This window comes from Monodon monoceros, unplaced genomic scaffold (genome assembly GCF_005190385.1).
Source record: "Monodon monoceros isolate NGI ecotype Baffin Bay Population unplaced genomic scaffold, NGI_Narwhal_1 Super_Scaffold_18, whole genome shotgun sequence".
In the NCBI taxonomy this organism is placed as follows: Eukaryota; Metazoa; Chordata; class Mammalia; order Artiodactyla; family Monodontidae; genus Monodon; species Monodon monoceros.
Window position 1 is genome coordinate 22,808,560 of NW_021703774.1, and position 17,596 is coordinate 22,826,155.

The window sequence follows — 17,596 nt, forward strand, 5'->3', positions numbered from 1 at the left end:
CTCACAGTTGGTGGCAGCACGTGTGTGCCCTACACACGGGGGGCAGGGTAGGTGGGTAGGGCTGTCTTGGAAAGACTGGGAAACTGAGAAAAGAGGGAGGCAGCCTGTTCAGATACTGGCAGCTAGTACGTGAAGCCAGAAAGCATTACAGAGATTCTGTGGTACACCTATTTTAGTCCAGAAGAAACAAAAATCTTCACTTTAATTTTCTGCGATCCCCATGGATTGCCTGTCTGTATGTGTACTCAGTGCTTTGTTGTGTAATATAAAGACTTCCCCAAGATGCTACACAGGTATAAAATCCCTTAGGCAGAAATAGTATTCACAGGATATTAATAAATGGAACATAAAGACAGTGTTGGCCACAAAAGTTTTAATTCTTTAAGGGATTTAATTATATTAAAGAGCTAAATGTTCCAGGAAAGATTCTGTTCCCCTTTCACAGCCAGTTCATGGCAAAAGGTTTCTGGGGACAGGCAGCTGTCCCCAGAGACAATTAATTGAGGCTCCAGGCTGTTGCTGGTTGCCTTATTTGGAAATGCCTGAAGTCGAAGGAGTTCCTGACAATCACTGTGGGGGGACGATACAGGCAGAAACCTCTCAAAACCTCTCAGTCTCCTCACAAATCGCTGAGAAAAGGGCCTTTAAAACAAACAAACAAAAGGCAGACAGAAGACTCCGGAAGAGTAGCCAAATAAAGGTCTTTGAGACCACAGAGGAGAGGCTTACTGCATGCACAGCTCAAAGTATAATCACCAGCTGGCTGTGACAAATCTGTCCTCATTAGACCTTGGACTCTGAAGCTAGTTCTCAATATAATCCTGAAGCCCAGTGGATGGATGTGGAGAGTGTTATCTGTTCTCTATCCCCACTGCACTTACTGTTTAAAAGGTTCGGGCTTTCCTGGCGGCGCAGTGGTTGAGAGTCCGCCTGCCGATGCAAGGGACACAGGTTCGTGCCCCGGTCTGGGAAGATCCCACACGCCGCAGAGCGGCTGGGCCCGTGAGCCATGGCCGCTGAGCCTGCGCGTCCGGAGCCTGTGCTCTGCAACGGGAGAGGCCACAACAGTGAGAGGCCCGCGTACCGCAAAAAAAAAAAGGTTCAGCAATCTTGCTTATGCCACAGGCAAGAAAGCAAAAGCCTTCACAAAATCAGTATGTCCAACCCAAAGAATTGGAGAAAATATTTGCAAACCATTTATCTGTTAAAGGATTGATACCCAGAATATATAAAGAACGTCTACAACTCAACAACAAAAAAACCAAACCACCCAGTTTAAAAAATGGGCAAAGGACTTGAATAGACATTTCTCCAAAGAAGACATACAAGTAGCTAACAGGCATGTGAAAAGATGCTCAAAAAAAAAAAAAAAAAGATGCTCAACATCACTAATCATTAGGGAAATACAAATCAAAACCACAGTGAGATACCACTTCACACCAATTGGGATGGCTGTTTCATAAATATATAAAACAGGCATTGGAGAGAAACTGGAACTCTTGTACATTGCATTCTGGTGGGAGAGTAAAATGGTGGCACTGTAGAAAACAGTACAGATGTTCGTCAAAAAATGAAAAATAGATCTAGCTATTCCACTTCTGGGTATATACCCCAAAGAGTTGCAAAGTAGGGTCTTGAAGAGATATTTGCACACCCATGTTCATAGCATTGTTCACAACAGCCAAGATGTGGAAACAACCAAATGTCCATCAACGGATGAATGGATAAACAAAATGGGTATACACAGATATACAATGGAATAAGATTCAGCTTTAAAAAGGAATGAAATTCTGACATATGCTAAACATGGGTAAACCTTGAAGACATTATGCTAACTGAAATAAACCAGAAACAAAGAGAACAAATATTGCATGATTCCAATTATACGAAGTATACCGAGGAGTCAAATTCATAGAGACAGAAAGGTAGAATAGTGATTACCAGGGGCTGGGGCAGAGGGTAAGGAAGAGTTACTGTTTAATGGGGACAGAGTTTCAATTTGGGATAATGAAAAATTTCTAGAGATATTGGTGATTTTGCACAACACATGAATATACTTAATGCCACTGAAATGTACACTTAAAAATGGTTAAAATGATGTTATATATACTTTACTAAAATAAAAATAAATTAAATAAAAAACCAATCTGTCACCAGATTGGTACAACTGTCATGTCTCAATACCAGTATCAAATAATCTTGTTCTAAGGCTGGAGAGAAAAAATGTGAAATCTTTTCAAGGTAGAATAACTTATTCTAAAAGACTCCTGGGGACTTCCCCGGTGGCGCAGTGGTTAAGACTCTGTGCTTCCAATGCACGGGGCCCAGGTTTGATTCCTGGTCAGGGAACTAGATCCCACATGCGTGCCGCAACTAAGAGTTCGCATACCACAACTAAGGAGCCCATCGGCTGCAACAAAGACCCAGTGCAACCAAATAAATACATAAGTATTTAAAAAAAAAAGACTCCTGGATACAAGATCAATATGCAAAACAATTAGCAACAAATCACGAAAAAAGGTATTTTAAAAATATATCTTCTAGGTTCACCATTCTTAAGATGTAGAAATACATTAACAATGGAAGAAAAACCGAATAATATTCAAAAATCATAACTTTCCTTGGGCCCATCTCAGAGCTATTACAAAGTAACCAAATAAACTGAATTCTAAAGGGTAATAAACCCATCCAAGCAGAGAAAGGGATGCACTGAGCATGTCATATTATGCTGATCATGGAAGAAAAAGGTGGGTGCCATTGGAGATAAGGAAGAAGAAATGAACTAAAATTTTAACAAGTTTTTAAAGGCCAAGTGTGGGCTAGTGTGTCAATTCTGACAGCAGAGAAGACCAGAAAAGGAGAACTCACACTCACCTGCAAGCTCTTTTCTGGGTTGGGCCTCCAGTGGTACAGACCAGGAGGATGGAGAGAGCCACCCTTGGCGGCACATGCATGCAGGAGTGATAAGCTGTTCTGGGGGAACAGATGTGAAAACCCACCTCCTTCCCAGGAATCCTTCTCTCCTCCACAGCTCAGGCCAAAATCTATTCTAAAGCCACTAGGGAGGACATGAAGTATGCTGCTGTAATGTTTTTATACTGTACATGAAGTGGTATAATATATTTGAAGGTAGACTGTGACACATTAAAGACATGTATTATGAACTCTAGCACAAACACTAAGTAAACCAAAACAAAGTAAAAACAAAAGAATAAGTCAGTAGGAGAATTCCAAAAGAAGGCAGTGAAAGAGGGGAAAAGTCATCCAAAGAACAGATGCAACAAAGAGAAAACAGCAAGTGTATAATAGATTTAAATGAATATCTACCAACAATTACATTAAATGTAAATTGTCTAAACACTCCCATTAAGAGCAAATGATTTTTTTAAAAAAATCTGACTATATACTATCAAGAAGAAACCCACTTTAGGTATAAAGACATGGACAGGTTAAAAGTAAAAACATGGAATAAGATATACCCTGTAAATTTTAATCAAAAGAAAGCTTAAATGGCAATATTAATACAAGATGAAACAGACTTTAGGACAAGGAAGTGTCCTTAGGAGTGAAGAGATACATTACATAATAAAAAAGAGGTCAATCCATCAAGACATAACAATCATAAATGTAGACACCCAATAATAGAGCTTCAAAAGACATAATTCAAAAATCGACCAAAAAAAAAGGATTCAAAATAGACAAACTCAGAATTTAGTCGAAGACTTTAACACTCCTTTGTTGGTAATTGATAGGGCATACATAAAATCAGTGAGGATATAGAATACTTTAATACTACTATCAACCAACTTGACATACTTGACATTTACAAAACATTCTCCCCACCAAGAGCAGACAACACATTCTATTTCAGTGAACGTGGAACATCTACTAAGAGAGACTATTCTGGGATCTAAAACAAGTCTCAATAAATTAAAAAGGATTGAAATCATATAAAATATGTTCTTTGGCCACATGGAATTAAATTAGAAATCAACAACAGAAAACATTTGGGAAATTTCCAAATATTTGGAAATGAAACAATGCACTTCTAAATAACTTATATATCAAAGAAGAAATCAAAGAAAATTAGAAAATATTTTAAATAAATGTAAAAATACCAAATTTACCAATATACCAAATTTATGGGATGTAGATAAAGCATTTAGAGGGAAACTCATACCTTCAAATGATTAGACAAAGAAAGATCTCCAATTAATAACCTAGTAAGCTACCTTAAGAAACTGGGGGTGGAGAGGTGGGAGCAAATTAAACCCAAAACAAACAAAAGGAAAGAAGTAATAGTAAGAGGTAAAATCAATTATGTTAAAAAAAAATCAATGAAACCAACAGCTGATTCTCTAAAAAGATAAATAATTCACTAGCCAATCAGATCAAGAGAGAGAAGATACAGACCAACTGGAATGAAAGAGGAGACAACTCTATACAGATCCTCAGACATTAAGTGAACAATAGGAAATATTATGAATAAATTTATACCAGTAAATGATAGTTTGGTAAAATGGACACACTCCTTGAAAGTGACAAACTACCAAAAGCTCACTCAAGAAGAAACAGATAACCTGAATAGCTCTACGTATGTATCAAAAAAGTAAGTTCACAGCTAAAAAGAAAGAAAATTCCAGGCTGAGATAGCTTCTCTGGAGAATTCCACCATCGTTTAAGAAAGAAATAATAACAAGCCTACACATGCTCTTCCAGAAAACAGATGAGAGTATACTTCCCAACTCATTTTATGAGGCCTCCATTACTCTGAAACCAAACCCAGACAACAATATTATCAGAAAACAAAACTACATATCAACATCCCTCATGAACACAGACATAATATTAAAAATTGAATCCAGTGATAAAAATGATCATTACCAAGTAGGGTTTATCCCAGAAATGCAAAGTTGGCTCAACATTCGAAAAGCAATCAATATAATTCAATATATCAATAGGCCAATAAAGGAAAGTCATGTATATCTCATCTCCATAGACAAAGAAAAAGCATTTGGCAATATTCAACATATAATAAAAACTCTCGGACTTCCCTGGTGGTGCAGTGGTTATGAACCCGCCTGCCAATGCAGGGGACATGGGTTCGAGCTGTGGCCCTGGAAGATCCCACATGCCGTGGAGCAACTAAGCCCATGTGTCACAACTACTAAGCCTGCGCTCTAGAGCCCGTGAGCCGCAACTACTGAGCCCGTGTGCCACAACTACAGAAGCCTGGGCGCCTAGAGCCCGGACTCCACAAGAGAAGCCACCGCAATGAGAAGCCTGTGCACCGCAATGAAGAGTAGCCCCTGCTCACAGCAACTAGAGAAAGCCCAGCGCAGCAACGAAGACCCAATGCAGCCAAAAATAAATCTAAAAAAAAACAACAAAAAAACCTCTCAGCAAACCAACAGAAGGGGACTTTCTCAACTTGATAAAGAAAAACCGATAGCTATCATCATCCTTAATGTTTAAGACTAAATGTCTTCTCTTTAAGATGGACTAAAGCAAGGGTGTCTACTCTTATTACTTTTTTTTTTTTTTTTTTTTTGCAGTACGCGGGCCTCTCACTGTTGTGGCCTCTCCCGTTGCGGAGCACAGGCTCCGGACGCGCAGGCTCAGCAGCCATGGCTCACGGGCCTAGCCGCTCCGCGGCATGTGGGATCTTCCCGGACCGGGGCGCGAACCCGTGTCCCCTGCATCGGCAGGCGGACTCTCAACCACTGCGCCACCAGGGAAGCCCATTACTCCTTTTAAAAGGAGTGTTTTGCAGGGAGCTGAGCCGTTATAGAGGCAGTGTGCACCTCGAGCAGTGAGAGTGGCACTGCCAAGCTCCTTCCTTGGAAACTACACTCAGCATCAAGCCACCAGAGCTGTGAACTGTGTCTGTGAACATCTGCACTTTACCTCGGTTTATTTTGTACATGTTAGCAAGATATGTCCTAACATAACTGCTTTTTCACTTTATGCCACTTCGGCTTATGAAAGGTTTCACAGGAATGCTCTACTTTCAGTGGGGGAAGCCTGTATATGGTCAACTAATTTTTGACAAAGGTGCCAAGGCAATTCAAAAGAGGAAAGAGTCTTTTTAATAAATGGTGGTAGAGTAAGTGGACATTTATGTATAAAGACAAAAAAACTGTTACCTCACATTATAGACAAAAATCAACTTGAAATGGATCATAGAAGTAAAATGTAAAACTAAGCTATAAAACTTCTGGAAGAAAATATAGCAGAAAACCTTGAGTTAGGCCAAGATTTCTTAGGACACAGAAACCACAAATCATACAAGAAAAAAGCTGATAACTAAACTTCATTACATTAACATGTCTGCTCATCAAAAGGTACTGTTAAGAAAATGAAAAGACAAGCCAAAATATGAGAGAAAATATTTGCAAAACACATTCCTGTAAAGCGTTTGTATCCTGAAATATAGGGAACTCTTACAAGTAAACAGTAAGAAAATAGCCCAGTCAAAAAAGAGCAAAAGATCTGAACTGATAATTCATCAAATGATAGATATGGATGGCAAATAAGCACACGAACAGATGCTCAACGTCTAGTCCTTAGTGAACTACAAATGAAAATCACAATGAGATACTACCTATTAAACGGCTAAAAATTTTAAAATGACATACAAAGTGCTGGTGGGGATATGAAGCCACTAGACAGAACTGTGTTGGTGGGAATGCAAAATGGCGGAGCTACTCTGAAAAGCAGTTTGGCAGTTTGTTAAAAAAAACAAACAAACATATACTTACTAAACAACTTAGCAAACCCACGCCTAGATATTAACCCATGAATAATGAGAACATATATCCACACAGATACCTATACATGAATGTTTACAGCAGCTTTATTCCTAATGACCAAAAATTAGAAAAACCCAAATGTCACTAACAGATGAATGGATAAACAATAGAATACTTCTCAGCAATGAAATAGACTACTTGTATGTCTACAAGGATGAGTCTCAAATGCATTATGTTTAATAAAAACATCCAGACACAAAAAGCTCCACTTGTTTACACTTAGATGACATTCTGGCAAAGGCAAATCTACAAGGTCAGAAATCAGACCAGTGGTTGCCAGGAGGCAGTGAAAGGGGACTGACTCCAATGGGACAAGGTAAAAAAATTTGGCATCATGACACCTAACAGTGCAACTCAAAAGGGTGCATTTTACTGCCTTTAATTTATACCTCAATAAGCCTCAATATAAACTTGATATTTTAAAAATGACAAAGATAAAAAAAGATAATCTACAATAGCACCAAAAAAGTATCAGAGATTTAAAGATTTACTTAAGAAACAAATTAAATTACTCTGAGATACATATGCAAAATGATATAGGTACATGATCATTTACTGCAAAATTCTAATGGCAAAGATTGGAAACCTAAATCTCCTTTATTACTGAAGTTGTACAATCCATTTATTGAGAAGCCAAAAATAAACTGAAACATCTATGGTTTCAACAAGGATTTTCAACAGGGATTCCAAATGAGTTTCAAGGAGGATTCCAAGACCATTCAATGAAGAACAGTCTCTTCAACAAATGGTGCTGGGACAACTGGATAACCACGTGCCAAAGAATGAAGTTGGAACCCCACCTCACTTCATATACAAAAATTAACTCAAAATGGATCAATAACCCAAATGTAAGACCTAAAACTATCAAACTATTAGAAGCAAACATAGAGGTAAATCTTCATGACCTCAGATTTGGTAGTAGATTCTTAGATTTGACACCAAAAGCACAAGCAACAAAAGAAAAAATAAGATAAACTGGACTTCATAAAAATGAAAGACTTTTGTGTATCCAAGGGACATTATCAACAATGTGAAAAGACAACTTAGAGAATGGGAAAAAATATTTACAAATCTAATAAGAGTTTAATATTCAGAATACATAACAAACTCTTACAACTCAACAACAAAAAGACAAATGGCCCAATTTACAAATGGGCGACGGACTTGAATAGACATCTCTCCAAAGAAGATATAGAAATGGCCAACAAGCACATGAAGAGATAACCAACATCACTGGTTGTTAAGGGAATGCAAATCTAAACCACAATGAGATACCACTTCACATCCACTATGAGGCCATAAAAAAAAATCCCCAAACAGAAAACAACAAGTGTTGGAGAGGGTGTGGAGAAATAGGAACTCTCATTTGTGGTCAATGGGAATGTAAAATGGTGCAGCCGCTGCAGAGAACAATTTGGCAGTTCCTCGAGAAGTTAAACATAGAATTATCATAGGACACAGCCACTCTACTCCTAGATATACACCCAAAAGAACCAAAAACTAGTATGCAAACAAATACTTGTTCACAAATGTTCATAACAACACTATTCACGACAGCCAAAATGTAGAAACAACCCAAATGTCCATCAACAGCAAATGAACATATAAACAAACTGTGCGTCTAGCCAAAGAATGGATTATCATTCAGCCATAAAAAGCAATGAAGTACTGATACATGCAACAACTTGGATGAACCTTGAAAACATTATGCTAAGTGAAAGAAGAAAAACACAAACCATCATGTATTATATGATTCCTTATATATGAAATATCCAGAATAGGCAAATCCACAGAGACAGAAGACAGATTAGCGGTTACCAAGGGATGGGAGGAGCAGGAAATGGTGTGATTTTTAATGGGTACGGGTGTTCTGCTGGGCAGATGAAAAAATTTTAGAGGCAGTGGTTGCACACTGTGAATGCATTAAATGTCACTGAATTGTACACTTTATAATGATTAATTGTATGTTATGTGATTTTCATCTAATAAAAAAGAGAAAAAGATGTACTGGTCTATCCAATGACATATATATTTATAAAAAAAGACTGGGGGCTTCCCTGGTGGTGCAGTGGTTAAGAATCCATCTGCCAATGCAGGGGACACAGGTTCGATCCCTGGTCCGGGAAGATCCCACATACCGCAGAGCAACTAAGCCCGTGCGCCACAACTGCTGAGCCTGCGCTCTAGAGCCCACAAGCCACAACTGCTGAGCGCGTGTGCCACAACTACTGAAGCCCACGCACCTAGAGCCCATGCTCTGCAACAAGAGAAGCCACTGCAATGAGAAGCCCGCGCACCGCAACAAAGAGTAGTCCCTGCCTGCTGCAACTAGAGAAAGTCTGTGCACAGCAACGAAGACCCAACGCAGCCAAAAAAAATAAATAAAATTAAAAAAAATAATAGGCAAAAGATAAATATTCTGAGTCTTTAAAAAAAAATGAAGCTATTATGTATTGATATAAGATTAAAAAGTAAGTCTTTAAGTTGGAAAAAGTTGTAGAGTATATACAGTAGGGGAGAATTTATAAATATGTACTTATTTACTTGGATATGCATAATACACATGAAACTGGTAATACTGGTTGCCTTCAGGGAGCAAAGTTTGAATCCTTGGGTGGCTGTGGACAGGGTGAGAAGCTATTTTTTATATAATCTGTTGTACATATACAGTATGAATATATATATTTTCTGTATATATCAGACTCATATAATAAATATAAAAATACACACAGGATAACTAGTTTATGAATGATAGTGGAATAATTTTAGTTATCCCTATAGAAAAATCAATTAATAACTCCTACTTCATATCAAAAATAAATTTAACATGTACTTGAGACCTAAACGCAAAACATATTTTAAAGTACAGAGGAGAATCTTTATATCCTCAGGGCTGAGGAAAACTTCTTAAAGTAGATACGGAAAACACAAACCATGAAAGTTTAATAAATTTAAAGTAAAAACTTCTAAATAGTAAAAGACATTATAAATAAAGTAAAAAGACAACCTGAAGTGTGACACCAGTTACTTGTGATGCACATGACCAAAAATAAATTGTAGGATCCAGAATATTAAAAGTGCTCTCACAAATCAAGAAAAAACACAAGAGAATGGATGACGGATATAAATATGGACTTCACAAAAGGCCAGTAACAGGAAGAAATGCTTATCCTCACTGGTTATTAAGGACGTGCAATTAAACCACATGAGATTTGTTTCATATCCATCCAATTGGTAAGTACAAAATCTGACAACTGTCAGTAAAGATGTGGAACACAGGCACCCCTGCATATCGCTTTTGGGAGTTTAAATTGGCACAATCATTTGAAGAGTAATTCTGCGTTATCCAGAATAGTTGAAGATCCATGTAGCTTATGACTTAATTCTATTTCCTGATATATACACTAGAGAAACTCTTGCACATGAGCATAAGTAGACATGTACAAGAATATTTATAATAGTGGAAACCTGAAAAAACCCTAAACATCCGACAGCAGGAGAATGACTACATGGCGTTATATAGTATCCACATGATGGATTACTCTAAGCGTAGAGCTATATGAAGGTAATCACTAAAAACAATGCAGATTAGAAAAAACAAACTATCAAATGATATCAAAATTTATATAAAATTCAAAAGCATTCTGTAAAACCGTACTATTCTGGCAATCAAACTTTTCTGGCAACATACATTATTATAAAAGGCATACAAGGGATTTCCCTCGTGGCACAGTGGCCTGCCAATGCAGGGGACACAGGTTCAAGCCCTGGTCTGGGAAGATCTCACATGCCGCAGAGCAACTAAGCCCGTGCGCCACAACTACTGAGCCTGCGCTCTACAGCCTGCGCGCCACAACTACTGAGCTCGCGTGCCACAACTACTGAAACCCGCATGCCTAGAGACCGTGCTCCACAACAGGAGAAGCCACCACAATGAGAAGCCTGTGCGCCACGATGAAGAGCAGCCCCTGCTCGCCAACTAGAGAAAGCCCGCGCGCAGCAACGAAGACCCAATGCAGCCAAAAATAAATAAATAAATTTATTTATTAAAAAAAAGAAAGGCATATGGAATGACAAACATAAAAATCAGAATAATGATTATCTTTGGGAGGAAGAAAGAGGATTGGTAATCAGGGAAAGGTACACAAGGCTCAAACTCTTTCATTAATGTTTTATTTAATTAGACAAGATCTGAAGCAAATAAGGCAAAATGGCAAATATGACTGAAGCGGGTGCTGGGTACATGAGTAGTCATGTTATGCTCTATACTTTAATGTACACTAGAATTATATCATAATTGAAAATTAGAAAAAAGATCAGAAGGAAAATTTCCAAATGATAACTATTATCTCCTAGTGGTAGGTTTATAATTTTATTCTTTTCACCTATGTATGCTGCGTAAATCTTCTATAGTAAATGGGTATGGCTTTTATAATGGAAAAAAAATCAATGATCTTTTATTTTAAATCAATATTTTAAAACTCACTTGGGGACTTCCCTGGTGGCGCACTGGTTAAGAATCCACCTGCCAACGCAGGGGAAACGGGTTCAATCCCTGCTCCAGGAAGATCCCACATGCTGCAGAGCAACTAAGCCCGTGCGCCACAACTACTGAGCCCGCACAACACAACTACTGAAGCCCTTGCACCTGGAGCCCGTGCTCCGCAACGAGAGAAGCCACTGCAGTGAGAAGCCCGCGCACTGCAATGAAGAGTAGCCCCTGCTCGCGCAACTAGAGAAAGCCCGCATGCAGCAACAAAGACCCAATGTAGCCAAAAATAAAATAAATTAATTAAAAAAAATAAAATAAAATACTGTTAAAAAAAAACTCACTTGATAAATCCAAGTCTGCTCACTGTCCACTAGAATCCATTCCTTTTCATAATAAACACACTCACCCCTCTCCAAGTTCCAAGTTTTGGCTGTGCACAAGACCGCCCAGCTAGAGATGGCCGTGTAACTTAAGTACTTGCTAATGGAAAATGAAAAGAAATAGGGGTTTTCTCTTTAAAACTAGTCATGAACCCCTCCCCCCACCCTAGCTGAATCGGGAATGTAATCCCAGCAAGCCTGAGTCTAACCATGCACACAGAAACAATGTCCCCCAGGATGGTGGAGCAGTTAACATTTTAGGAATCTGGGGCTCACAATCACTTCATCAAATACTGCAGCCCACCTGCCCTGCAACACTTGCCTCCTTTGGCCTGTATGAGACAGCAACTATCTTATCTGAACTACTTTATTTTTGAGTCTCTGTTGTCCCAGATTAGCCAGTATTCTAATTAATTATGGCAGGAAAGACCACTTAAGGGTTGTATTTTCCATTTCTTCTACTGAAAGTACCATTTAAGAACAAAGAACTATCCACCTTTCTTTAGAAAGGCAATCTAAACTACACTAAAAATCAGTGGCTGAAGCTCTACCAATTAATCTAGAAATTCAACACAGTACTGTAATGTAAATCCCAACAAGATTTTTCATGAAATATCAATATGACACCCTAATGATTAAATTCATATGGAAGAAAGGTACAAAAATAGCCAAGAAAAAGTATCAAAAGAACAGAGGAGATTCACCTTGTATCAAAATATATTTTAAACCTACAGGTATTCAAAGTGTAGTATTAGCACATACATGGTCAAACAGATAAATGGAACAAAGTTCACAGACAAACTCATATATATATGGAAATAAGCAAAAGCCATAAAGGAAAAAACTGAATAAAATTGACAACACAGTTTATAACTTCTATGACCAAACAGACATATACACACACCAAAAACACCATAAACAAAATTAACAGACTAGCAATAAACTGGGAGAAAATACTTACATATAATGTATGATAAGTATACGAACTATTTTTTTTAAATGCTAATAAATCAATATAAAATTACCCAACTGAAAATAGGTAAAGGACATAAACAGGCAATTTATAAGAGAAGAAATACATATTAACAATAAAAATGGATGCTTAATCTTACTGGTTATCAGGGAAACACACAAAATGAAATTCCATTTTTCACCCATCAGATTAACCAAAACTTAAGTCTGATAATATCAAGTGTTAAAAGAGAAAAAAACAGTATTCTCAGATGCTACCCACCATAGTGTATTAGGGGGAAAATTAGTTCAGCCACTTTGGAGGACAATTAAAATTAAAAATGCACAGAACTGGACTTCCCTGGCAGTCCAGTGGTTAAGACTCTGTGCTTCCAATACAGGGGGTGCAGGTTCAATCGGGGAACTGAGATCCCACATGCCATGTGATGTGGCCAAAAAAAAAAAAAAAAAGCACAGAACTTATCCAGCAATTCCACTATTCCCTACTTGGTATTACTCTTGAAAAAGTCATGCACATATGCAGAGACATATAAAAGAGTGTTCACTGGAACACCATTTATAAGAAAAAAACCAGAAGTAACCAAAAATGTTCACTAACAAAAAATGGCCAAAGAGCCACTCCACAGAAGAACATAGAGCAGATTGAAAGAACACAGTAGACCCAAACCTACTAACAGGAAATGTTCTCCAAAACGCAACCTGAAATTTTAAGTGCAAAATGCAGACCTTTTGAAAAACATGTTTATATTTCTGCATTTTGCCATGCCCCCCCCAAAGTTATGTTATCTTCATACTGGATATATTTAAATTAATGATCTTAGAAAAGGGTAAAAATTGTTATAATTGTACAGATATGCCATAAAGAAAGGTTAAAAAAAAATCGGCATTTGTAATCCAATTTGTACTTGCTCTTTTCAGAAACAGACTTGCAAATCACCAGTTCACCATAGGGTTGAACTAAGCAACCACACACAAGCTTTCAACACAGATGAGTTAACTGCTCAGTTTACACGTTTACCCCATGTTTGGACTGCCTGAGTCCAAATGCCAATGTCAGTTCTGAAAAAGTCAGCCACTTAGTTTTCTGTACTAAATTAAGTACCCTAATCAATTTGCAACTTACAAGTGACCTGTCAACTAATAAAAATAGAGCTAGTGCTTACATCTCTAATTACAAAACAAATCAAGCAATATAATAAGCAACTGAAAAAATGTAATAAACTCAAAATAAGGGTGTTGAAAGGACAATAATCAACTTGGTCTTAAAAAACTTCCAATAAGAAAGTTGAGGAACCCTAGGCAAATGTATGGAGATTAAAGTCCAATATTTATTCACACACATTTTGAAAAGTTAGTGAATGGAAATGAAATTAGGACTTGTGCTACCCCAAGAATACATGCATACATTTTTATGTTGCTGACAGAAGTGCTGAACTGAGAAGCAGCTTTGGCTATAGACTACTGCACTCTAAGTCCCAAGGAATTATTAGCACTCATTTGCTATTTTGAACTAATTGTTTCTTCTCTTCCATAAAGCAGATGGTCAAGACTCGGTAGCATGGTTTCTAAGATGTGCTCACACATCAACAACTCTCCTTAACTGTTCTATGATCTGCCTTCATGGTAGCAACAAACTACACAGAAAGGAAAAAAAAAAAAAAAAAAAAAAAAAGATGGCAACTTCATCTAGCCTCTCCAAATTTCCAAAGGAGAAAAAAAAATTGATGTCCAAGTGACCGTGCATTTCAGCGGGGTCATTTTTAGAATAGTTTGTGGCACTCCACATCACACTGACTGGGGCATGCCTCTCATTGCTGCTTCCCAGGCGCCACACCTCAGGAGATATTTTAAAGGAGCATATTCCGTCTTCAAGGAACATGGTACACAAGTGGTTTGGAAGGGGAAATACTTTTATAATGTCACTGTCAATAAGAAAAGTCAGCGCTTTCCCTTCCATCAAGAAGTCTGAAAAACTGTTAACCTATTTTAACAAACTAGGGTAATTCACAGCAGAAACGAAATAATTAGCCAGAAAGTTTGTTGTTGTTTAACTTTCTAAAACAGAAAAGATCATTTAAAACATTTCTTGTCCTACCCAAATGATGAAATACAGAACTAATGCTTCAAAGAGTAACTATATTAATGAAACATCAAGAAGATACAGATAAACATTTTAATTGATTAAATATATTATTTTCAAGATCTTTTTGAAATCGCACTTGTAATATACTAATCAACAGCCAAAGGCAATAAAAAAGTTTAAAACCAAAAATGTTCTGACATGAACATGTGACAGGAATTGCCGCTATGTCAAGTAACATACACTGCTCCCAAGAACAATATTTTTGGAGGATAATTCATCTTAACATGTGCAAGGAAAAATCTGTAATCAAAGGCTGGAAGAAATATATATTAGTGCCTGCTTTTTAAAAGTTTATTTTACATTTTAAATACAGTGTTTTCTCATTAAAAAAAAAAAGCCAGGAAGTGCCTAACCCCAAGGTTTCTATACCATGTACACATGAGAGCTGATGGACAGCTTGACAAACCTGGTGTAACAGTACGGACATCCATAAGCTGGGACTACGGAAATCAAAATTAAAAAACACACATTAAGCATCGCTTAGGAGAAAATAATCCAGTTTCTGAACAACCAAAAGAGAACAGAGTTAGATATGTACAAAACCAGGTACTGAAAAACAGAAAGAAATGCAGCACACAAAAAACAAACAGCCCCATATGTAGTGAATTGTATACACTGCAGCTAATCAATGGAAACCCTCCTACAAGAAGTGATTTGTGATTTGAAATTTTAAAAATCTAAGTATTTCAGTAATAACATATAATAACAGCATTATGTGTATACTGCCATCTTTGTGATTTTTCTATCTATACCACCCTCCCTTCTGAAAACAAGAATCTCCAGACGAGTCAATCACTTATACAAATTTGAGGCAATTAATCCATATTTGTTTTCAGTAAGGAAAACAAAGATGTACCTCTTTCCATCAATGAAGACGTAATACAGATTAAAGCTATAAAAAAATTTAAGTACAGGCATACGCATTTCCAACTCTTTCTCGTAATTCCCAACTGGAATCATGTAGGGTGTATGCCTAAGTAGTATCAAATCAAAAGAAAACGGACTGTCTCTGGCAGTGATTTCCATATTAGTGCAATGTTATTCCCCATACACTGAGTTATATTTAAATGATTTTATGTATTTCAATTCAGTAGGTGTCATTTTAAGTTTACAAAATCCCTAACTAGATGCTTGTGTAGAGAACAGTTTCAATTTGAGATGCTCCGTAAAGCCAAATCAAGGCAAAAATGAATCGATTTCGCATTGCTACTGGCAGTTATGAATACCAGATGAAGAGAAAAGGGCCAAGAGTTTGTGGAGGCTTGCTAAGATGGATGTTTGAAGTGTTCTATGTATCTTGATACTTCAATTATCAATCAGGTCTGAACATTCTATATTAAGATTATTCAGAAAATAATTATCTGTAACATAACTCTGAACTAAACAGCTGCACCCAAAGCAAAAACAATCTGGGTCATTCAGAACAAGATCAAGTTGAGGCAATTTCTTTTTCTATTATAATCCGTGAGGTCTTAAGTTTTTAAGTTTTAAAAATGGTGACCTTCGATCAAAGTCAGATGTACCTCATGTAGACTATTAACAAAGGATTTCAACTCAGAGGGCACTGTAAAGGAACTAAGTGCTCTCATAAAACACAGAGCAGGCAGCAATGCACTAACCATCAGCCAGGTGGGGTCAATGTTGAGCTATTTTATTTCGGAGACTTTAAAAATTTAACACGTAGCTCATGTAACGTCAGCATCCACTTGTGACTCTGCTGGTCAGCACCAAAGGGCTGGATGAGTCTGAGGAGTCCCTTTAACCCCAAAGTACTAATGCTCAAGAGTTTCAAGGAAATCCTGATTCCCAAGAAGAGTCACAAACCATCAGACCAAAATCAATAGGGTAAACACAGACTGCAATGCTCCACAAAAGTCAAAAGATATTTCCAAATTAAATGCCATCTTCTGCCCAACCCTAGACTCCAGACTCTGTAACATCTTTATCTAGTATAATAGACTCTGTAGTAGACCGATTTTGACCTCCACAAAGAGTAGGAGTTGTCAAACTTGAGGAGGTAGACTCCTCTCCCTGGATATTGGTGGCTGCCAGCATACACCTCTTCATGACAGTCCCGTCGGTACACAGGCACAATCTCGTCCAGTAGAGGCTTGTTGGCATTCTTTTTGGCTTTCTCTTCAGAACTGATGTTTTCTGTGAGAAAGAATGGAGACATGTCACTGTGAACAGATCCAGGAAAACCACATTTGCCTCAAGCATCTTAAACTCCATCCTTTCTTTGAGAAATTGCTCATTAGGAATTCTCTCAATCCATTCTACAACTTTCTGCAGGCAAACATGTGTTGATTCCTTCTATACCTGAGCAGCTGCTATGTGTACCAAGCACTGTCTGGGCCCTGGAAGCCCAGTGGCAAACATCTGGTGGTGGCAGCAGTCAGCATCCTCTCTCCCTCTCTGTACTCAGACCATTGCTCCTATTTCTGAGCCCCACTTTTTCCCTTCCACATCCACTCAATTCCTAATTCCTCCCAACAGGTGGAATCTCACTGATCTGAGTGAGACCAGGGAAAATGTTACTCTGATCCTCCTCTTCTCAACAATATGAAAGTCCTCTCTTGTTTTAGGAAGGTGGGAAGGGAGCTTATGAGGACTATTATTTTCTATTTATCTGAAATATAAAGAGTAAAATGAGAAAGCCACACTAGAGAGGTAGACATTCAGACACTCTGAAAATTCAATTATTTTCACTAGGCCTGTGAAACCCAGGGATGATCTCAGTGGCAAAAAATAAACCTGATTCTAGGTTTGCCCCAGTTAATAGTTTTCTGAACTGTAA

General features: G+C 37.7%; 1 protein-coding gene and 1 pseudogene across 2 annotated transcripts in view; both read right to left on the minus strand.

Moving 5' to 3' along the window:
* Positions 1-14,815: 14,815 nt before the first annotated feature.
* ACBD3 (acyl-CoA binding domain containing 3) overlaps positions 14,816-17,596 on the minus strand; it is a 34,052-nt gene continuing 31,271 nt past the window's right edge. For both annotated transcript variants that reach the window (XM_029228565.1, XM_029228566.1), the window contains exon 8: positions 14,816-16,953. In XM_029228565.1, the coding sequence (XP_029084398.1) occupies positions 16,742-16,953 (212 nt within the window). In that variant the 3' untranslated portion in view covers positions 14,816-16,741. The remainder of the gene's footprint in view (positions 16,954-17,596) is intronic.
* Positions 15,596-16,739, minus strand: LOC114897809 (annotated as a pseudogene).